Raw genomic sequence first — 24,296 nt, 5'->3', positions numbered from 1 at the left:
ACAGCGTCTAAATGCATGCCGGGCCAATAATATCCTGCGTTCATGATTTTTGCAACCGTCATTCTTGGTCCCGCGTGTAATCCGCAAATGCCTTCATGGATTTCTCTGATTAGGTAATTTGCGTCTTCCGCGTCTACACAACGCAAGAGCGGACCAAGAAATGATCTCCGGTACAAGATACCCCCAGTCAACTGGTAATTCAGAGCTTTGTGCTTAATCTTCCGAGCCTCAGCCTTTCCTGCTGGAAGTGCTCCGGAAGATAAATAAGCTATGATGGGTGACATCCAAGACTCGACACCAGTTTGAATTATCAGGACTTGGTTTTGTGGAACAGATGGATGGTCTAGAACTTCTACACGAATATCTTTGGCGAAATGCTCAAAATTCGTTGAAGATAGCTTGCTAAGAGCGTCCGCCGATTTGTTCTCGCTCCTCTTAATGTGGACAATGTTGAAGGAGGAAAACTGGCGAATCAAGACCCTTGCTTGTGACAAATAAGAAGCCATGACATCGTTTTTAGCTTCGTATGTTCCGTTTATTTGTCCCGCAATTAGCATAGAATCCACCCGAGCCTCTAAATGTTTCACCCCAAGCTTTTTTGCTATCCGCAGTCCAGCCAGGAAGGCTTCGTATTCTGCCTCATTATTGGTACTTTGAAAGTCCAATTTGATGGCGTATGTAAATTCATGCCCCTCAGGGTTAACTAGCCTTAATCCTGCACCAAACCCTTCTGTGTTGGAAGCTCCATCCGTGAACAATGACCAAACTTGTTCTTATTCCGGAGGTGCTTGGGGTTGTTGTTCGATTATGCATTCTTTCTCTTTGTAATGCGGGACTTCCGTGGCGAAGTCCGCGAGTACCTGCCTCTTAATCGCTGGTCTTGGCTTGTATTCAATCGAGTGTTCACCCAATTCGATAGCCCACTTTGCCAGTCGTCCGGACAGCTCGGGTTTACTCAACACGTTCTTGAGTTTGTACCCGGTTAATACATTGATGGGGTGGCCCTGTAAATATCTGCGGAGCCGTTTGGCAGCATAAACCAATGCCAAAACCAGCTTTTCCAACATTGAATATCTTGTTTCCGGATCCGATAGCGTTCTACTGACGTAGTAAATTGGTGTTTGAACATTTTTCCTATCCGTCAGTAAGACCGCCCCCACGGCAATGTCGGATGCCGACAGGTATAGTGTTAATGGTTCACCCGCGTGAGGAACAGTTAGCGTGGGCAATTCCATTAAACACTTCTTGACTTCCTAGAATGCTTGTTCGGCTTCCGGAGTCCATCTGAACTGCGCCTTTTTGAGGCAATTCCTTAATGTTGAGATGAACGAGTAAGATTTAGTAGCGTGGTTTGCCAGAAACCTGTTTAGTGCTACTAATCTACCGTTGTGTGTTTGAACTTGCTTGAGAGATTCGGGGGATGGCATGCGGTCTATTGCTTAAACCTTATCTGGGTTAGCTTTAAAGCCCGTGCCTGTAACGATTACCCCGAGGAACTTTCCTTCCTCCATCCCGAAGGAGCATTTTGCTGGGTTGAGTTTCATGTTGATGCTTCTCAGTGTTTCAAAACTTTCCTCTATATCCCTCAACATTTGATCCTCTTCAGTGCTCTTGATTACCAAATCGTCCATATAAACTTCAAGGTTTCGACTTATTTGTCCTTTGAAAGCCTGATCCATCAATCGTTGGTATGTGTCTCCCGCATTCTTTAACCCGAAAGGCATTATTCTGTAACAGAATGTTCCTTGGTCAGTGCGAAATGCTGTCTTGTCCTCATCACCAGCTGCCATATGGATTTTATGATAGCCCTTGTAGGCATCGAGGAAGCACTTGAATTTGAATGGGGCCACAACATCTACTTTCAAATCGATCTCCGAAAGTGGGTAACAATTTTTCGGACATGCTTTGTTTAGATCTTTATAATCTATACACATCCTCCACGTTTTGTTGCTTTTTGGGACGATCACTGGGTTGGCTACCCATGTTTGATACTTGATTTCTCTTATAATTCCAGCACGAAGAAGATCTTGCACTTGTTCATTCATGGCCTTCGTTTGTTCTGGGCCTATCTTTCTCTTCTTTTGCACAATTGGGGTGATTAACCGATTCACCTTCAACTTGTGTTCTGAAATGCTCCGCGGGACACCGGTTATATCCGCGGGCTGCTATGCAAAAATGTCGATGTTTTTGATCAATAGCTGCTTTAGAAAGGTTCGGACGATTTCAGAGATGGACGGATCAATTATTACGGTTTGGTCCGGAAACTTTTTATTGAGGATCCATTTCTCTGGTTCAGTCATCTGGGCCTGTCTTGGGACCTTGCTTGGCCTTGAACTTTCCAAACAATGTCGGTTTACATGAATTATTGCCACACCGGTGCAAGTTGGAATTCCTACTGCACCATGTGCTGTGGATGGGTGGGCATTGAAGTCTCCAATTGCCTCTCGTCCCAAGATAATGTCATGTTTGGAAGTTGCTGGTAGGACCAAAAATTCTACTTCTTCAGTTCTTGACCGTACTCCGTCACTTAGTGTGACCGGGAAAGTGATAACACCTCGCGGGTGCATTATCTCTCCTCTGAAACCAGAAACAGAAGCATGAATTGGTTGTAGTCTTTCTTTGTCTTCTTCATCCAGTTGTTCGAAACATTGTTCGTATATAATATCGGACGTACTGCTTGTGTCAAAAAACACATATTGTGATCGGTAGTGGCCAAATTCAGCAGTAATTATCAGCGGGTTTTTGTTACATGGACCACCTTTGATCCGAGGAAAAATCACAGGTGCACTCTTCCATTCTTCGTCCAAATATTCCCTCCATTTTCCCTTACTTGAATGTCTCCCTTGGATCATGTGGACATTCAAATATTTGATTTGCCTTTTGTACGGGCCCTGACTATCCTTTGCGGGAGGTTTGCCAGTCCCTCCTCGTACACCTTTGACTAAATGTTCGAGTTTACCATTTTTAACAGCTGCTTCAATTTCATTTCTGAGAGCCACACACTCGTTTGTGTTGTGTCCAACATCATTATGATATGAGCAATGTTTTTTGGTATCAAGGAATGACTTCCGCGGTATTGGTTGAGGTTTCCAGAAATTCAGATTTTCAGTAGTAAGAATTTCTGAGGGAGTCTTTGATAACTGGTTCCAACTGTTGGTGGAGCGGGCTGAAAAATTACGTTTGCCTTTGTTGCCGATCAAAGATCTTGCATCAAAAGGCTTAGATGCTTCCGCACTTGGTTGGAGTCTTGACCATATTGGTCCTTTAGCTTGCTTATTTGGTCTCGGAGTTTGAAACTCGACCCTCGGTGGTTGCTTTTGACCACTGGAACCTAAAGTTTTCTCAGTTCTCGCATACAGCTTTGATGCTTTCATGATTTCATCCCATGACTCGGGCATCCCGTCTCTCCCCGTGAGTGTACGGATCAAATCATCAAAATGGACATTTTTACAGAATGCTCCCCTTAGCATATCTTCGCTTACCCCTCCGATGTTAAGGCTCTCGTTAGTAAAACGAGTAATGAAGTCCTCAATGGACTCATTATTTCGCCTTGTAACATCCAGTATTTCTAAAGGTTCGCGGGTATGTTTCTTTTGTTGACTAAAGTGCTGGGAGAATTTTGCTATGAAATAATTCCAACTTTTGATTTGTCCGGCAGGCAGTTTTTCAAACCACTCTCTCGCAGCTCCCGTGAGTGTGAGTGCGAACATGTGGCACCAGTACGGAAGAGTCCAACCGCTGACTCCCCCGACTGCCACAAATCTCAACAAATGATCGCTAGGATCTGTCATTCCATTATATGTTCCAACAGATGTTGGAATCTTCGCGTTTACTGGAAATGAAGCCTGTGCGATACTTGGAATAAATTTCGACTTTTCTGCAAAAGACTCTGAACGGTATGGTTTCGAAAAATCATGCTCAGCATCGCTGTGATATTCCGCATGGCGGACAACTGGTCGCGGGTAGCTAGTCCCTCCGTAAGAAGGAAGACGACTATCCCCGCTATAAAAACTACCATCCGGCCGATAAGATGAGTCGTACCCGTCCAGTTCGTCCTCATAGGATGATACCTGCATATCAATGCGGGGACGAGGACGCAACCTTCGGGTTTCGCTCATGTTCCGCTCCGGTGGCAAACTGTATTGCATGTGGCTTCCCCTTATGGGAGGAGAAATAGATCTCCTGGGAGGCTCATCGTACGTCAGGGTACGACCATGGAAACGCTCATTCCGGACCTGACGTTCGTACTCTGCTCTTAAACTTTCTTGCTGAACACGAAGCCACTCGTCCGGACACAAATTTTCTTCGGTCCTGAGACTATGACGGTGAGCTCTTCTTGGATTAGAGTCACCGGAATCTTCTTCCAAACCTAACTCCGATTGAGTTCGTGTTGGTGCATAATGTCAGTAGTTCATAGTCTAGTGTCTGTAATCGAGTCTGTAATGATTAATTATGTTTTATATGTCTTAAGCGAAGTTACTGACAAGTTCGCTGTTTAGGCGAACTTGTTAGTCAAGCGAAGTTATGGACAACTTCGCCTGAACATGCCAGGCGAAGTTGTCGTGTATTTAAATAGGTTACGGTTTTGTTTGAGTTTAGTTGTTGAAACAGTTGTTAGTTGAACGATAGTTGAACCAGAGAGTTCGGGTCTGTAATAGTGATATCGTATCACGTGTTTTGGTTATAATATAACGTGTTTGTTTATCGTATCGTGTTTGATCTATTCGTGTCTTCTACGCTCGTAACGACCTACGCAGGGATTCCGCACCTACGTAGATCGAGATATCTCGTGTTGATCCGTCCAGGGAACCTACAATTGGTATCATAGCATTTGCTCGATTGTGTGGTTCGGGATATTCACGCGGGTGTAGAAATCGTCCCGTTTCGACTATTCGCGGGACGTGTTTTCTGTGTTTTTGTGTCATTCTTACCTTCTACCATCGTATTCAACCCATTACACCGTCAAAAACCTCGAAAAATCCAGATTCCAGATCTGCAGAAACTTCGTGTTCATCAGGCGAAGTTGCCGTCACTGTTCGTAGGGTTTCAGCGAAGATATAAGGTTAAGCGAAGTTATCCACAACTTCGCCTACCTTCTCAAGTTCGCCTAACTCAAGCGAAGTTCTCTTCAACTCCGCCTACCTCTTAAGTTCGCTTACCTCAAGCGAAGTTAAGAATCAGCGAAGTTCTTCAGCGAAATTAAGACTTAAGCGAAGTTATCCGTAACTTCGCCTACAGTACTTTTCAAAAAAAAAAAAAAAAAATTTCGGGTTTCTTAGTTGTTGAGAAAGATGTCATCAATTAACATCTCTGAGTTAGTAAAGATGGAAGTAGAAGCAGGCTCAGCTACAAAAGCACCAAGGTTGCTGAAGGGAACCGATTTCGTTGCATGGAAGGATCGGTTCGAACAATATGTCAAGTACCAGGATGCGAAAATGTGGGTATGCATCCAGGATGGTTATATTCCACCAACTATGGAGTACGAAGGTCGTGATCAGATCAAGAAGTACAGCAAAATGGAAGATGAAGAGAAAAAGATGTATGAGGCCGAGAGCAAGGCTCATGCTGCTATCACTATGGCTCTTCTACAAGAGATCCTTCATACGTTTAGAAAGTACAAGACAGCAAGAGAGCTTTGGGAAGCTCTTGAGAACCGGTTTGAAGGAAATGTGGGAATCCGTGCATCGAAAATCAAATTGCTCAAAACCCAGTTCTCAGTCTTCAAGTATTTGAAGAATGAATCTCTAGATGATATCATCACCCGATATTATCATCTGATGACTGAACTGAGCAACTATTCAATTTCTTACCGAGAAGAAGAGATAGTTGAGAAGCTTCTTGATGCTCTCCCACCAAAATGGGAGATGTACACGGTGCTGATGAGGGAAGACAAAGAATTTCCCCAATATGATCTGGAAACGGCAGTCAACAAGCTCCGAACCTTTGAGCTTAACATGGTTAGAAAGGAGACACCTACGGATCAGGTTCAAGATCCAGGTATGTATGGTGCTAAAGTCAACTCTAGCTCAGGTTCGAAGACTGAATCAGCTGCCTACTACTCGAAGGGAGAGTCGGGTGCCAACTCATCACATGAGGGGCATGTGTCAGTCAACACGAATGGTGATGTTTGCTTTGTAGCAGGTGGATCTAGTGCTTCTAAACCGCAAGCAAGCAAGAGTAGTTGCTCTCCAAGTATTCCTAGCAACAACTACTCTAAGATGCCTATGAGTGTCAAATCTTCTGAAGAGCAGGTTGCTCTCTATGCTTCTTTTATTGCTTCCTATGAGAACTACATTCAGGGGAAGATTGTTGATCCAGCTATGTTGGATGAAGACTATGACCAGATTGATGCTGATGATATGGAAGAAATGGATCTGCAATGGCAGATGGCTATGATCGTGAGAAGAGTGAAACGGTTTATGAAAAAGACCGGAAGAAAGTTTGTCGGTGGAAGGCCAGGGTTTGACAAGACGAAGGTAAGATGCTACAACTGTCAGCAAAACGGCCACTTTGCTAAGGAGTGTAGAAATGAGCGTGTAGAACGTGGTCAAGGAAAGTCTACACAGCATAATGGGGGTAGTAAAGATTATAGTGTTATGATTTCCAGAGAAGATGGTGAATACAACTGGAACCTGCATTCTGAAGAAACTTTCGAACAGGCCAATTTGGCGAAGGTTGAAACTGAAGGAAATGAGAAGGTTACCGGAGAAGAAAAAGCTCTCATGGCAGATGTTAAAGACCAGCTCTCCGAGGTATGTTCTAAATGTGAAAACTTGTCTGAGCAATTAGCAACTATAACTGATCAGTATGTTGGTTTGGATGCTGAGTTTAAAACTTTAAAAGAAGATCATCACTTTACTAAAGCAAGAGAAAATAGCTATAAAGTTAAAATAAAAGCTTGTGAAAAGGATATTAAAAGTCTAAAAACAAAACTTGCTGAAAAAATACAAGTGATTGATCTAAGCTATGAAGTTTTGGAAGAAAAAACCAAGCTAATAGCTGAAAGAGAAAAACAGATTGCTGATCACCAGGTGAAAGTGGTGGAACTGAATAGAAAACTTGAGCAGTTCAGAAATTCCTCTGCTATTCTTGATCACCTTGTTAGTGATCAAGGTTCCTCTGTTAAGAGGGGAGGAATTGGTTATCATGAGGTTCCACCACCTTATAATCACAATTACACTTTTAATCCTAGTGTTCAGAAATCTGTTGACTTTGAGGTTGTTCAGACAGTTCAAATTCCAGTTACTACTAAAGAACCAGAAGTTAGTAAGCCTGTTGCAAGTGTTAAAATTTCTGCTCCGAGTCCTGTCTCATCTAACTCGGACAAGTCTTCTGAGTCGAGTGAGACAAATCAAGGGGAAGTATTACCAAAAAGTGGAGAGATAAAGAAAACATCTGAAAAGAAGTCTCCGCTAAACCCGTATGTCCCACCTTATGTGAGACAAACGGGCGGTAATAATGCCTCGACATCTAAAACACCTGTTGATAAAAAGGTTGAACATAGGTGTTGTTTTAGGTGTAATCAATTAGGGCACCTAGTTGCAGATTGCCCTCTGAAGCAGAGATTCAGAGGTGTGAGGCCTACTAAAACTGAGAATAAGTCTAATGGTAATCATAATACTGGTAAAAATGAAAACCATTCAAAATTCAGAAATGTGACAAATTCAGGTTTTCAAAGAAACCAATCTCAGTTTTACACTGCTAATAACCAAACCACAAGCTATAATTCTTTCAATTCACAAAGGTTTGGAAGGCCTCACAATCAATCTACAAGGAGGTATACTAATAGGACTCACAGAAATAATTATACAGAGACTAACTTTGGAAAGCCAAAGTTTGGGATGTATAGATCCAAGACCAATTGGTCTTGGGTCCCTAGATTCTAATCTTTTGCTTTAATCGTGCAGGAACAGTTGAACAGGGCTGCCAATAATCTTTGGGTTGTGGATAGCGGCTGTTCCCGGCACATGACGGGTAACAAAAACTTGTTACACGATTTGAAACCTGTTCAAGGAGGGAGAGTGAGCTTTGCAGGAGAAAGTGGAGGCAAGATTACAGGAATGGGAACGGTGTCTAATGGAAAGATGACTCTAGAAAAAGTAAACTTTGTCGAAGAATTGAAGCACAATCTGCTGAGTGTGTCGCAGATCTGTGATAAGGAGTACACCGTACATTTTACAAAGAATGAGGCGATTGTGTTACATCCTGGTTTTCAGATACCAGAGGAGTGGATTGTGATGAAGGCTCCACGTGATAGAAATACGTATATTATGGATATGAGGTCGACTGAAATGGCCACGAAAGAATCATGCCTTATGACAAAAGCGAGCGAAACGGAGTCCGAATTGTGGCATAGGAGAATGGGGCACATTCATCTTCGGAAGATGAACCACATTGTCAAGAATGGACTTGTGCTGGGTGTTTCCTTGAAAAGTTTCAACTTTGAAGACAAATGTCTACCGTGCAAGAAGGGAAAGCACCACAAGAAATCCCATCACACCAAGAAGGTCAATTCTATTGTCAGTACTCTAGAATTGCTTCACATGGATCTCTTCGGTCCCGTGAATGCAAAAAGTCTAGGAGGTACTTCTTATTGCTTGGTGATCACTGATGATTACTCACGATATTCGTGGGTATATTTCCTGAAATCAAAAGATGAAACGGCTCATATGGTGAAGAATTTGATTACCAAAGTTGAGAACGTTATGGATAAAAGGGTTAAGTTCATCAGGAGTGACAATGGAACTGAGTTCAAAAATTTTGAGATGGAGATCTTCTGCCTTCAGAAAGGGATTGAACACCAATAAAGCGCTCCGTATACTCCGCAACAGAATGGAGTGGCTGAGAGGAAGAATAGAACGTTAGTTGAAGGAGCCAGAACTATGCTGGCTGATTCGAAGCTTCCTGTGGTGTTCTGGGCTGAAGCTGTTGCTACAACATGTTATATCCTGAATAGAGTCTTGACTGTTAAAAGACTTAATAAAACGTGTTATGAGCTTATGCATGGGAGGAAGCCCAACTTGAGTGGTCTTGAACCATTCGGGTCCCCTTGTTCGATTTTAAAGACAAATTATAAATTTGGTGAAGTAGCCGATGAATGAATCTTAGTCGGTTATGTTGTTGGGACTCCCAACAGACGTGTCTTTAATACATCGACCGGCAAGGTTGAGGTGGTGTGTAACACCGATATCACAAGTTACCAACCGCCAAAACCAAGCAACGGACCTGCTAAGTTTTTCGACTATGATAGACTTTTTAAGTCTTTTAACATACCGTTTTTGGATAGTGCAGAAGAAGAAGAGAGAGTTGCTACGAAGATGATCCTTGATGAGGAAGAAAATCTAGTGCAAAGACAGCTGTTTGATAAATGTCAACCTTCCTCATCAAATGCTGTCGATACCCCTGCTGCCTCTCCTGAAGAAGAATTTTTCAATCCGTTTCACTCTCAGCAAGAAACAACCATTGACGAGCTCTCTTCTAACTTGGAAGACAATTTGCATGTCGGTTCGGTTCCGACCACGAGAATTCATAAAGATCACCCTTTGGAGAATGTGATTGGTGATGTGTCCTCCGGTGTACAAACAAGACGTAGCTTGAATGAGCACACCTGTGTTTACACAAGCATTAAGGAGACAGGCATAATCAACGAATGCTTGTACACCTGCTTTATCAGCCAGATTGAACCAAAGAATTACCAAATGGCTCTAAAGGACAGCTCGTGGGTCGAGGCCATGCAAGAAGAGCTGGCTCAATTCAAGAAAATGGAAGTTTGGACTTTGGTTGAAAAACCGAAGCATGTGCATGCGATAGGCACAAAATGGGTTTTTAAGTGCAAGAGAGATGAGAAAGGGATTATTATAAGAAACAAGGCGAGGCTAGTCGTTAAAGGTTTTAATCAACAAGAGGGGATTGATTATAATAAAGTGTTCGCTCCTGTGGCAAGATTGGAAGCCATTAGATTGTTTTTGGCATTTGCTGCTTATAAGAAGATGAAGGTATTTCATTTGGATGTGAAAAGTGCGTTTCTAAATGGGAAAGTTGATGAGGTTGTGTATGTTGAGCAACCTCCAGGTTTTCCTGACCCAGACTTTCCAGATCAAGTGTACAAGCTAAGTAAGGCGTTGTATGGACTACATCAGGCACCTCGTGCCTGGTACTCAACTTTATCAGATTACTTGCTTGAAAATGGGTTTGAAAGAGGAAAGATAGATAGCACGTTGTTCGTCAAGAGAGAAGGAAGCGACTTCCTGCTGGTGCAAGTCTACGTGGATGACATTATCTTTGCTGCATCACAAGTCTCCATGTGTCAGGAGTTTGAGGCCGTCATGAAGAAAAGGTTTGAAATGAGTGCTATGGGTGAACTAACTTTCTTTTTAGGATTGCAGGTTGATCAGAAGAAGGATGGGATGTTCATTCATCAGACCAAGTATGTCCATGATGTGCTCAAACGTTTCAAGATGGAGGACAGCACTCCATTTGATACTCCAATCTGCGTCAACCATAAGTTGGGAGCTGAGACAGACAATGATGCAGATGTGGACCCAACTCAGTATCGGGCTATTATAGGTTCTTTAATGTACTTAACTGCTTCTAGGCCTGATATTATGTTTGCAGTTTGTCTTTGTGCTCGTTTTCAGGCAAACCCAAAGGAATCTCACATGAAGGGTGTGAAGAGGATCTTGCGGTATCTCAAAGGCAAACCTAAGCTGGGGTTGTGGTACGCGAAGGGAGGAGACTTGGAGCTAGTCGCTTACACAGATTCTGATTATGGAGGGTGCAATCAGAGTCGGAAGTCAACAACTGGAGGATGTCAGTTTCTAGGTGGCAGATTGGTGTCGTGGCAATGCAAGAAGCAGACTTCAGTCGCCATTTCAACATGTGAGGCAGAATACATGGCAGCATCCAACTGCTGCTCCCAGGTTCTGTGGATTCAACAACAGTTGCGCGACTATGGTCTGAATTTCTTACTTACTCCTATTTGCATTGATAACACAGCTGCTATCTCAGTAACTAACAATCCCGTGAAGCACAGTAAAACTAAACATATTGACATACGTTATCATTTTATACGGGATTGTGCTGAGAAGAAACTGATTGTGCTTGAAAAGGTGGATACGCTTGATAATTTCGCTGATTTATATACTAAAGCGTTTGACAAATCAAGATTTCAAAACCTTGTTGAGTTGAATGGGATGATCAATCCCGAGTAACCATGTTTTTTGTGCATATTAAAAAAAAAAAAAAACGTCACTATCGCTTAGAACAATGTCGGTTACCTCAGTTTGATGGACATGTCGTAGGATATGTTTGGTCCTCATTTTCTACTTGTAGAGTATGAGGATAGCCATTAACCAGACGACTGAAAGTGACCGGGGCGGTTTATGATGAGTTTTCATTCTTTCGCTTAAAATTAGTCGATCATACTTAGTTAGAAGGACACATACTAGTATGTGGTCGGTCCAGCTGATCCATTGGATCTTCGGGATAGCCGTTGACCTGAAGACTTTGATTTGGTCGGGGCGATAGAAGTTAAATTTTTCTTTAGGGGAAATGAAATTATTTTTCAAGTCTACTACTTCGTAAGAAGTTCGTTTGCTATGTTTAACAGAAAATTGATCCAACCTTGGAAAATGATAGATATACTGATTCTGTGTGCTTAACTAGTGAAGCTGTTAGGCCTAAAAGGCTTAAGAACAGTCATTGTATGTCATGGTAGCTTTTTATGGTGCGTAAAAGTAGATGTGATACAAACTAAATCTACTCGATTTTACGTGGAAACTCCTTAAGAGTTTTGCATGTCTTCATATATATCTTTCCGAATGATAGGCAGAAAAGCGATTACCCAGTCATACACGAGCCCGTAAGTGTTCTGATTCCCGTAAAGATAGTGTGTGAAGAAACTGCAGTGATCCAGATTCGGGACTTGCAGTTGTTTACTACTCTGAAGTCTATGTAAATGTTTATTTAAAAAAAAAAAAAAAACCTTATGAGTTATTGAAACATTCTAGAGCTGACAATGTCAAGACTTCTCAATCATGGAGTAAGAAAGAGAACGGGAAGCAGATGAAGAGTACTTACAAACTTAATCAGACACTATGGGTCGAAGTCAATTCGGGGTGACTTGGGGAAAGCCAAATACGCTTTGAGAATAGATAGGAGGCATCAAAGTCTCTGAGTTGTTGCCCACTTAATTTTTGAGCTTAATTGAACTTAACTCGTATCACAGAAACGATGAAAACCATCTTAAGTTATTTACCTGCTTACAACCTGTTTCTTTATGTCATAATACAGCTAAACACGGATCTATGTGACAGTCACGTAGTTAGTATGATTCCTGTTCGGATCTTTTCTAAAACGTAGTAGTCCCTGTCGAGACTGAAATTTGATCCCTTGTACTTTAAATTTTTAAAAGTTTTTCCTATTTATGTAGTTGTTGATTTTATACTTGGTTACTTAGACTTGATCGTGTCATTTAATTCTTTAAGGAAGTTTTAAAACTTAATTGCAAATTGTTCAAATTATAGGGGTTGATTTTGTAAAATTTGATATATCGGCGAACTTGTGAATAACTTCGCCCTAGGCGAAGTTATCCACAACTTCGCCTGTATAACTCCGCCCCTATATAAAGGAATTTTTAAGGTCAACAGTTTCATAATTCTCAAAACCAGCGAACTTATCCTCCGAAATTCCAGCGAAGTTATCGATCTGAACTTATCGATCTTCTGTTGTTCTTATTTCGATTCCATTCCGTGATTCAAGGTGTGTAAGGTTTCTAGTATCGTATAATCAATGTTTTTGAGGTTGATCATCGGTCGTTTCGACTCGATTATCGACCTCGTCTTTCGAAACCTTAAACACCCGATTTTCAAGCTTGATATTACGTGATAGTAATTTGCATGAACGTCCAGACCATCATAAAATCGAGTTTTACGGAGTCCACAATCGTTAAAATCACCAACTGCACGTCGTTTCGTAAACCTAACAGTCGCCGATTCAGATTCAGGCGAACTTAACGATTAGGCGAAGTTATCCGTAACTTCGCTTGAGGTTTAACTTCGCCTGAGGCGATGTTGTGGTGAGGCGAAGTTATCATTAACTTCGCCTGGACCTTTTTACTTATTAGTTATTAGACGAACCTAAAGATGAAGCGAAGTTGTTCCCAACTTCGCCCCATCTTTAACTTCGCCTATACAGACTTTATCACAACTTCGCTCATGGTAACAAGCGAACTTGTGTTATGCCTTAACGTGTATCTAACTTGGTTCGTTTGTTGCAGATATGGCTGCTGTTGCTGGTGCTGGAGGTGTTGGTGGCGATGACGGGGGAGATAACCAGAGACAATTCTTCCCTGGGCATAATATGTATATTACGTTAGACCCAGAAGCGAGTGGTGTGGAGGATTACCGCGAAATCGTCACTTTCCTCCTTCGCTCGCGGATATTCCACGCGATCACCACTACTCTGCCGATATCCTTACCCAATATTGAGGATTTTTGGCAGACGGTGGAATACGATTGCCGCGTTGAGCCCCCGGTTATGCGAGCAACCGTCAACAATCAAGAAGTTCAGTTCTCTTCTGAACAAATCCGGGCGGCTTTACGTTTCGGGAATGAGACAAGGGATGACCCGACGGACTTTGTGGCTCCTTTTCGAGATGGAGCGTTTTTACGGATGGGCTATTCGGGCCCGTTGGGCGATACACAAAGAAGGAAGGGTTTCCTACTCGATCAGTGGCGCTTCCTCATGCACGTAATGATTGTCTGCATGTCAGGGAGGAAGGCGGGTACTGACGAGATGGGTGCGACCATGCAGTCGGCGATGACTGCTCTGACTTATAACAAACGTTATAGTTTCAGTCAGATGGTCTTCTATGAGATCGATAGACAAAGACGGGCAGTGGCGCGTGAGAGGTTCATTATGTATCCAAGATTCATCCAGATGATCTTGAACCATGTGGCTCCAAATCTACCTCAGCGCCGCCCGATCAGATACGTGGAGAGTGTGAACAAACGTATCTTCGCTCAGTGCAGGACATCGAGCGCGAGGAGCAAACCTGAGCTCCGTCCCAGGCATACTCCACTCTTTGGGTATTTAATCAACCCGGAGTATGTTCCTGCCAATGGGGATGAGTTCAGAGACCCTCGACCTCAACAGGCAGGAGCACCTCAACATATACCTGCTGCGCCTGTTGTATCACGAGAGGAGAACATAGACCTTGATGAAGTGTTTGGAGGTCAAGGCTACTTCGATATGGACCGAGTTGATCCTCAAGAAGATGTACAGGTCTCGGTAGCACAAGTTTCGAGGGTGGATGTTACTAGAGCAGCTACGACGGTGGCTGACTCAGATTTTGATGAAGTAATGGATGAGGCAAGACGTATGATGGTGACTCGAGAAAGAACGTACGGGAAGAGAAAGAGGACGGATGACGACAGTGAGTCAGAAGAAGAAGAAATTCATAAGTTGATCAGGCGTTCAAGAAGGGACAGGACAGGTGCAGGTATGGGAGCAGGTGAGAGTTCAAGAGTCGTACGTTTCGCTTCGCCCGCACTGTCAGGTATGTCGATTGTCCCTACATCAGTACAGGTTACAAGTTTAAGCGCCGCGGATGTTCCCGTGGTGGCTACATCATCTTCTTTTGGCATCCCATCTATCACTACTTTCCAGCTGACGACTCCGGAGATTGTGTCTTTACCACCTCCAACTCTTACTCCTTCAGAGGTGGTTGCACAATTTGTTGAGTCGACAGTCGTTGCAACTGCAGGGTTGTCGGTCACGATACCACCTGCGGTTACGTCCACAGCTACTTCTGATGTCCCGGTTTCATCGGAAATCCCTCCTCAGTACACTCACGATTTATCGCATATGAGGTTCGATTTCGATGCAACCCTATCAGACTCGGAAAGAATAGCCGCACTGGAACGGGTCGTGGCAGAGCAGTCAAGGGTGAATCTTATCCAGACCCAGGCTATTCAACGCCTAGTAGCAGAAAATCAACTACAGTCGTCCCTCCTGGTTGAACATGGAAAAATTATAGATGCTATGAAGGAGTTCTTGGCATCTCAGGGGGAGACGAGCTGTAAAGGCGACGAGCTCAGGACAAAGAAGAAGAATGACAGAGATGATGATCCCAATGCATCGAAAGGTGCAGGTGGTGAGTTGCCAAGAACTACTCAAGCTCTTGGGACTTCCACAGCTCAGGGGGAGTCTGCAAGCGCAGCTGGCGGTTCTGGTGGTGATGAGGTGGTGATGGTAGATGACGAGGAGATGGGAGATGATGTGATCGATGCCTTGAAGGAGTTGGATGATGATATGTTGGATGATGAGTGTGTGAAGATGATGTTCTACCAGTCGAAGAGATTGAAAAGATTGGTGCTGAAATAGTGATTGAATATGATGTTGAAGAGGGTGAAATAGTTGAGGAGAATGTTGAACACGAGATACCTGAAGTTGAAAAGTCAGATGTATGTCAAGATACAGCAGGTGATGATACAGAATGGGAGGAGCAGCCTAGATGGAAGGAAGGCTATGCTCATTGGTTTATCAAAACTAAGAAGCCTGCTGTTCCAACCTTGTTCAAGAAAAGTTATAATATCAAAGGCTATGCTGAATCAAAGAAAGGAATTATCTGTTGGCTATATGATGAACTGTTAAAAGTGTTCATGGTGAAAAGATATGATGGGATCCAATACTTTAAGAGGACGTTGAGATCTCTCAATACATTGCCTGAATGTGAGGTGAAGGATTTGGCTAGATTGGGGTTGATTAATAGAAGCGACGACAACATGGCCAGAGTTATTGGGAAGATCGTGTGGAAAGAAAGTATTAAAGAAAAGAAGTTTGAGTTATTAAAGCCACAGAAGGGAAAGCTAGTGGAAGATAAGGAAAGAGGAATGAGAGCAGATGGCAAGCCATGGATGGTAATGAAGTACAAACCGATTCGATGCATGAAAGAGGTTCCAATGAAGACTATGCCTCAAGATGTGTTGAAAGATCTTAAATGGTGGTATGTTGATTGCCAGACTGCTGAAGCCGTGATGGAAGACGAAGATGAACAAGAAGTGCTAAGAGTGTATGATCCGATGCATCTTGTTAACTTATCGAAAGCTGATCTGCAGGTGTTAAATGAAAAGAAGATATTTTATATTCCTGCTTGGAAAGACGAAGCGAGGAAATATCAGCGAGTAGTCACGGTATGCGTGAGAGAAGGAGTACATGCATGAAGACCAAGAGATTGAAGATTACAAGACACGTGCTTGAAGATCAAGACATGAAGCTACTGCCAAGGGGGAGTCTGTTGGTGCATAATGTCAGTAGTTCATAGTCTAGTGTCTGTAATCGAGTCTGTAATGATTAATTATGTTTTATATGTCTTAAGCGAAGTTACTGACAAGTTCGCTGTTTAGGCGAACTTGTTAGTCAAGCGAAGTTATGGACAACTTCGCCTGAACATGCCAGGCGAAGTTGTCGTGTATTTAAATAGGTTACGGTTTTGTTTGAGTTTAGTTGTTGAAACAGTTGTTAGTTGAACGATAGTTGAACCAGAGAGTTCGGGTCTGTAATAGTGATATCGTATCACGTGTTTTGGTTATAATATAACGTGTTTGTTTATCGTATCGTGTTTGATCTATTCATGTCTTCTACGCTCGCAACGACCTACGCAGGGATTCCACACCTACGTAGATCGAGATATCTCGTGTTGATCCGTCCAGGGAACCTACAGTTCGATGAACTTCTCTTGCAACACGTTCTAGATTTCTCAAGTTAGAACCGCCTGGAGCTGTGACATGCCCCAAGTCGGTAACTGGTGTCACCACGTTATCAGTGTTCACCGGAGTGACACTTTCTTGTTGAGCAAACAGCCCCCGAGCTATTGAACCACCCAAGGAAAAACCTCCAGGGTTCATGGCATCGGTTCGTGTGACAGGAGGCGTAATTCGAGAAAACACAGACGTTGTTCCTTCACGTGTTTCTAGGTTGAGATCACGTGGAGATTGTGTTTGATTCTCCGTCAGCCCTTTAGGTAACTGAGTCATATCGTAAAGAGAACGGAAATTTTTTTTTGCTGTTCTAACAAAAGCACGGATGGCGCCAATGAAGAAACGGCCGAAGTCTAATGACGTGAATCCTACAAAACAGAACACCATGAGCTCGTTACGGGAAGGATGAGGTGGGGGGTCTTCCCGTAACCACCCTCCGGCGTGAGAATAAGTACAACTCTTAATGAGAAAGTAAAGTACTTAAGTAAATTGTGAGAGTATGGAGGTTGTGAATGAATACCTCATGATGATCGAGTGGGTATTTATAGCCGAAGGATGTGGGAAGGTGATTAGGCCAGCTGTCCCTTAGGAAGATGCCTGCATAACCGTCTGGACACGTGTCCTTGTGTGATAGGTTTAGCTTATACATTGCATGTGCATGTATAACGACCTGGACACGCGTCTTCTTTCCATTTGTCAATGGGAGAATATTGGACATGTGCACGGTTATAACGACCTTGCCAGGTGTCACTAGCTGATTGGCCAAAAGATCACGTATTGCCCAAGAAAGCATCTTGGTAACTCTTCTAGAAGGTAATTGGTTATTGACAGCTGTCTCCGAGCATTACCTCGTGGTCATTTACGCGGAAGGTTATTCCTTCTTGCGGATGACTTCTGAGGGTGCTATGATGCTTCCGCATGTGCTATGAGAGTGTTTCTTCCTCAAATGATTATGCGGATGACTTGTGTGCCCCGCGGGTGTCTTATGAGGGATTTCTGAGTGACCCGCGGGTAGTCCTTAAGGGTATTTGGGTCTTTTTGGTACCCTACCTCTATAAGTAGCATGAAGATATTTTGTAGATAAGTTTTTTTTTCATTTTACATGTGAATCCGAAAACCAACGAACCCAACCTAAACCAACCCAAATTTATATGGGTCAGTTATCAGGTCACTTTTCCTAGCTAAAACCTCGAACAACCCAACCTAAAAATATGAAAACCGATGAAAACCCCTACTTAACGTACGTCATAAAAAAATTTTATTAAAAAAATATTATAAATATGTAAAATAGTTTTTCTTATGTATACCAATAAGTAATAACAGACGTTGTTAATTTGTTATCTATTGTTTACATTATGAGAAAATAATATTTTTGAAGTAAAAGTGTGACACCTAGAGTATTAATTACATATAAAAGGTTTATTAATTATCACATGTGACAACTTTCTTTACATTTCCCTTTTCAGCTAAATTCAAGGTTTTTAGGTTCATTTTTAAATCCAGCTACTCATCCTATAAAACCACTAAATTTAACTAAATAAATTGACATAATATTACCATTTTAATTGCACATGTGACATAGCACATGTGTGACACGTATATAATTTCCTAAAATTCTTGTGAATAATACTTCTTACAAAAATAAAATAATTGGTTTATTACATAAAGTCATACATGGTTATCTTTAAGTTACAACTATTCAAGTGCAAACAAAGCTCTGCTCGATCTTAAGTTTTATTATATATATCGACTGTGTGCATGTGTTTTGTTCTACTAAACTTATTTGTCATGTATATAATGCAAACAAGTAATTACATATATTTTAAGAAAATAAATAAATTCGAGATGTCCTTTACCTAATGCATCACTTTATATTAATTTTAAATCATGAAAATCATGATCTCTAAATCAAATAAAATTTGGTAAAATTTGTCCATAAGGGAGATGCCAATACTTCTGATGAGATTGATTAAATTCATGTCAAAGTAATTCGCTTATTTTACTGAATCTAACCGTGAAACACGCTACAAGTAAGATTTACGAGGACATGATCATGTTTTTTTTATTTATTTATATTTTGACTCGTTTTTGAATGTTTTTAGAATGCAACCAAACTTGTATTCAAAAGGTGTGACAGGAAGAACTCATGTGCATAATGTGAAACATTACAAATGTGTGAAACATACTCATATGTTACAAATCTTTTATACACACAATCTAAACTCGCTAGCAAACTAGCGAACTCATACCGGGCTAGACATTTGGTTCGTGTTTATAATACATATGCCTTTGAAAAATGCATTTCTTTATAATTCTTGATTAGGATTATAAAAACATAAGCATGTTACATCTTAATTTTTTTTTAGGTTATATACTTGTATCTATAATATTTTTTTTATATATATACACATATATGTGTGGGAACTACAATAAAAAGGTACATTTTAGTTTACCAATTGTCAACCATGTAAAAAAGAAGAAAATTGAATAGAAAGCAACTTTTTGGTTTATCGAAAAAGTACGTTTATTTTCTTTTTTCGCCTATTCATTTTCACAGAGTAATTCCCAAAGTGCATCTTCACGGAAAACTTGTATATGTCATAAAATGTGGGAAAAAGTATGCATTCAAAATAAACACAAGATCTTAAGTGATGGACAATCGATAACCTCCCTGTCCTAACGATGGTCAAATTAAGAGGTTATCGATCACCCAACATGCAACATTTTGTTATAACAAAGTAAAAAACATAGATATCTAAATCGAAAATGTGGGAAAAAGTAAGCATTCAAAATAAACACAAGATGTTAAGTGATGGACAACCTATAACCTCTTGTCCTGACCAGATATAAGGTGGTCAGAACAAGAGGTTATCGATTACACGACATTCAACATTTTGTCATAACAAATTAAACAACATAATCAAATATGATTACTAAACTTACTAAACAAGTTAATTAATTTCTTTAATTAGGATAACAATAATTAACCAAACTAAAGCTAAAAACAGATAACCAAGCTACCAACGGGAACGCTCCTAACTAACGAAACTATCAGTCAGAAAACAACGTCTCCCAAATCTCCGTAAACACCTCACAAATAACCGCATGATGTTCTTCCGAATTCAACGTTAAAAAACACTTCAACAAATCCTCAAGATCTTGTGCCCCAACAATTTGTCTTTCCACAATCATCTCCAACATCGAAACCCTAAAATCTCCATACGGGTCAGTCGATTTCTTCACAACCGCTACGCTTTCCTTCACCAATTTCCCAATCCCATTTATCGGTATCACCTTCGTCGCCTTCAATCCCTTACACCCACCACCACCACCACCTCCGGCGCCGGAATTTTTAAATTTCTTCCGGCGAGTTCTGTTTTTGGATTTCGACGAGTCCGAGGAGAAAGATTTCGACGAAAACAGGGTGACGTCATCGTCGTCAATGTCGTCATCGTCATCACTGCTACAGCAATCGTAGTAATAATTATCGGTCACCGATGCGAAATCTTGGAACTTGATCGTTTTCCGGTGATGGGTTTTCTTTTTCTTGCCGGAACTCGGGTTTCTTGATTTTCCGGTGACCGGAAAACTTTCGCCGGAGAGTTTTTGGCGGGAGAAGAAGGTGGGTTTTGATCGGGAGGATGATGATAATAATAATGGGTGGTGGTGTTGTGGTTTGGGTGAGAATAAGTCGATGAGTTGGCGGTGGTGGTGGTGGTTATCCGGGAAGAAGAATGGGTGGCCGGAGACGTCGTCGGAGGTGTGTTTAGTCCGGCAGGAGTTGAATGATGAGTTGAATAGTTTGGATATTTTAAGTTTGAAAGTGGTGGTGTTCATTTTGGAGTGGTGTTGATGAATGAAGAGGTGTGTGTGTGTGTGTGGTTGTGTAGTTTGTAATTGGAAAGTTTAAATATAGGAGAGTATTGAGAAGAAACAAAAGTTGAAGAAAAAAAAGTCAAATAAAAGTATATTGGTTTGAAAAATAAATAGTTACTTTTAGTAATAAGTAATTTTAAATTCTACACATTTTTAAAGAATCTATAGTTATTTATTTACTACTTAAGATAACAAGTGCTTGTGATGTATAATTGTGTTTATATCATATTTTAAGTAACAAGTACAAATATTTTGTATGGTTGAGACTAGTAATAATATTATTATATGACATTAAGGGGGAACACAATGTAATATTAAGAATAAGAAATCAATAAATCAATGATTATTGGCGTTGTTAAATGTTAGTTAGGTTATGTATGAAACAAATGGACGAATCAAGTAAAGGTGCACAAACAAGTTTCTAACGCTAAATCGGTTCGGGTTGAAACCAGCTTGGTTTGGTTAACAAAAGTCGTGTACAAATATTTTGTATGGTTGAGACTAGTAATAATATTATTATATGACATTAAGGGGGAACACAATGTAATATTAAGAATAAGAAATCAATAAATCAATGATTATTGGCGTTGTTAAATGTTAGTTAGGTTATGTATGAAACAAATGGACGAATCAAGTAAAGGTGCACAAACAAGTTTCTAACGCTAAATCGGTTCGGGTTGAAACCAGCTTGGTTTGGTTAACAAAAGTCGAAACCTGTCTATGATCGGTTTTGGTTCGGGTTGAAACCGATTCTTGACTGGTTTCGGTTTGGGTACTTACGATCGGTTTTGACCGGTTTCGGTTTGATTAACCAGTTTCGTTAGAGAGAACTACAAACCGGTTTCAAACCGGTTTTGTGTTGGTTAGATTTTCGGGTTGCTCAGTTAACCGATTGTTTTTCCTACCTTTAGTATCAAGAGTCCCGGTTAGATTCCAACAATTGTATATCACTATTTCACTAATATGATAAAAAACACCTTTGTATTAGGATTCGAACACGGGTAAAATGGGTTGTAAGTAAGTGATAAGTCCTTCGAAGTCCTCAGACAACTAGTTACACTAAAACCGTTTAAAAAATAATAATAATTATTACCGCGGTTTACACTTTTCAGTTTTCCTTCACGTTGTTTTTATTCTTGCCTTATAAAATAAAGCCTTTTGATTAATAAAAGTTCTGAAGCAAAAGTCTAAACAACCATAAACTTTTTATTTTTTTTTAAATATTAAATACTTCACATTTTGAAAATTACAATGCTCGAAGCCAAAATTATGGATCGTTACTCGTTAGTGCTAGGTTTAATATATATTATTGGTAAAATTAAATCTGAATATTAAATATTACAACTTTTAATGTTTCACTTCCACTAACATAATATGTCTGTTATATCAAAGCATATATACAAAACATTAACTGTTTGAAAAATATAATTAACAGGGTAAATGTCAAGAACAGTTTTTGAAAAACCCAAAATAATATAACCCATACAAAATAATAATAATAATAATAATAATAATAATAATAAAATAAAAAAATATAACCCATACAAGTTGAAAGTGTCACACCCCGACCAAAGGCGGAACATGACGGGGTGCAACGTGATTGGACAAATACACAAGACACTATTTAAAGTGACAATATTCATTTAACTCATTTTATTTCAACAAATCGATAAACAACACTTCTCGTCTACACAAACAAACTGAATACAAGTAATAATTATATTGTTCGTTTTGCTAATATTCTAAAGGTCTTGGTAACGTTTTCCGTCAAGCACTCGAGTCAACAAAAGTCAAACCTGTAACATTTTATAAAATAAAGTTTGTCAACACAAAGGTTGGTGAGCAATTCATAAGTTTGAGCGTATAGGTGTATAGTATGAAAATCCACAAAACTTGTATACAAAACAATAATTAAGAGCTATAAACTGGAATAAATAGTTATCGCTAAACAAGTTAGCGACACCTAGCTATTAGCAATTAGTCTAGGATTTTATGAGAGTTGCTAATAAGCTTACATTAGCACCACCTAACTACAAGGGGATGCCGAGTAGTCTAGGATTTATAGTTATCGTTAATAGCATACGTTAACGACACCTTGCCATTGCCAAATGGTATAGGATTTATAGTTTCACCATCCAAAAGCTGTAAACACATAGTCAAATAAGCATACAACACCAAATCGAGCAATTATTCAAGTAAGGTATACAATCACGTTTATGGGTTTAAGATGCAAGTAATTAAAGCATTTAGTTTGATAAGTATAAAATGTCACCCCAAAACGAAAGATGGAAAAAAGGGTATGAAAGTACTCACCTCGATTGATGAATTGAGAAACTAATAAGTGATTGACATAAAAAGAAGCTTATAAACGAAACGAACGAATCCGACTTGAAAGCTAATTGAAAACGGATAAATAAAACATATTAATGAACTTGAACTTTAGTTGAAACTACATTTGAAACATTGGACGAGACGGTTCGGTTGTTAATCGGGTTACCGGTTAGTTTGTTAATGATTAGGGACTCATACGTAATTAATAATAAAATATTATTTTATTGGGCTTTGAAATAGCTAAACCAATATTAAAAGAAAAAAGACGGGTTTAAATCAAGAGTTCGGTTTTATGGAAATGAATTTATAATGAAGCTTATAATAATATTATTTATGATGGTGATAATAATGATAATGATAATTTTAAAAAGAAATGTTTCATATATATATATATATATATATATATATATGTAAAATAATGACGGTAAAAATAATAACCGTAATTATTATTAATAATCCTACTAATAATAGTAAAACAATAAAGATCTTAGTATTAATTAAAATGTTGTTGACAAAAATAATAATAAAAATAAATATTATTGATAGTAACTAATGATACTATACTTGATGTCGGTTTGATTTCAAAACGAGTTCACAAATAAATATAATTATATCATTGTAAATAAATAAATGATAGAAACATGATCTTTAATAAAAATATTAACAACTTTAATATTTATAATAATAATGATAATAATAATAACATTAACCATAATACTAATACTAGTAATAGTAATAATAATAATATAGTATTAATAACTTTAAAAATAAGTCTTTTATATTATATTATATATATATATATATCTAATGATAATAATAATAGTAGTGATAGTAATATATAATAGTATTAATATGAATTAAATCTAAAATAATAATATAACATTTATATATATTTATTTTTATATAAAAATCCAAGACCGATTTTAAGTGGTATGTAACCCGGGTGTATTCCGTCTAAATAACCAAACCCGATTTGTTTAAGTTTGTCGACAAAACCATTTTTCCCCAAATCAAAACAACGCCATAACCCTTACCCGATCAAAGTATATAACCAAATATGTAAAACCGATTAATAACCATTTGAATCCGATAATCGATATACGAAAAACTAATAACACCAAAACCACAAATTAATTTACCTATTAAACGTCCCCGAGTCGTGGCTCTACACCGAGAAGGAACCGAGCCGAACCCGTTGGAGACGAAGAAACAGCATGTCACCGGAGTCGTTTCCGGCCGAAGAAAACAGAAATAGAGAAGAGAGAGATGAGAGAGCCGAGAGAGATGAGAGAGAGAGAGATGAGAGACGAGCAGGTGAGGCCACGACAG

The 24,296-nt window shown here is 39.9% G+C and overlaps 1 protein-coding gene across 1 annotated transcript; it reads right to left on the bottom strand.

Moving 5' to 3' along the window:
- Positions 1 to 19,790: 19,790 nt before the first annotated feature.
- LOC143567810 (uncharacterized) lies at positions 19,791 to 20,599 on the bottom strand. The gene has a single exon (XM_077054125.1). It carries the CDS (start codon positions 20,595 to 20,597, stop codon positions 19,812 to 19,814), a length of 786 nt encoding a protein of 261 aa, XP_076910240.1. The 5' UTR covers positions 20,598 to 20,599; the 3' UTR covers positions 19,791 to 19,811.
- Between the last annotated feature and the right edge of the window lie 3,697 nt (positions 20,600 to 24,296).

The sequence above is a fragment of the Bidens hawaiensis genome, unplaced genomic scaffold (assembly GCF_021521415.1).
Source record: "Bidens hawaiensis isolate Kalapana, Puna unplaced genomic scaffold, B.hawaiensis_p1.1 tig00001236_1, whole genome shotgun sequence".
Taxonomy (NCBI): Eukaryota; Viridiplantae; Streptophyta; class Magnoliopsida; order Asterales; family Asteraceae; genus Bidens; species Bidens hawaiensis.
Note: the sequence above shows the minus strand (reverse complement) of the source record. Positions and strands in the feature narration are given on the sequence as shown.

Bases quoted from the DNA above. Each gene is read 5' to 3' on its own strand.
- LOC143567810 (XM_077054125.1), bottom strand. From the start codon at position 20,597: ATGAACACCACCACTTTCAAACTTAAAATATCCAAACTATTCAACTCA.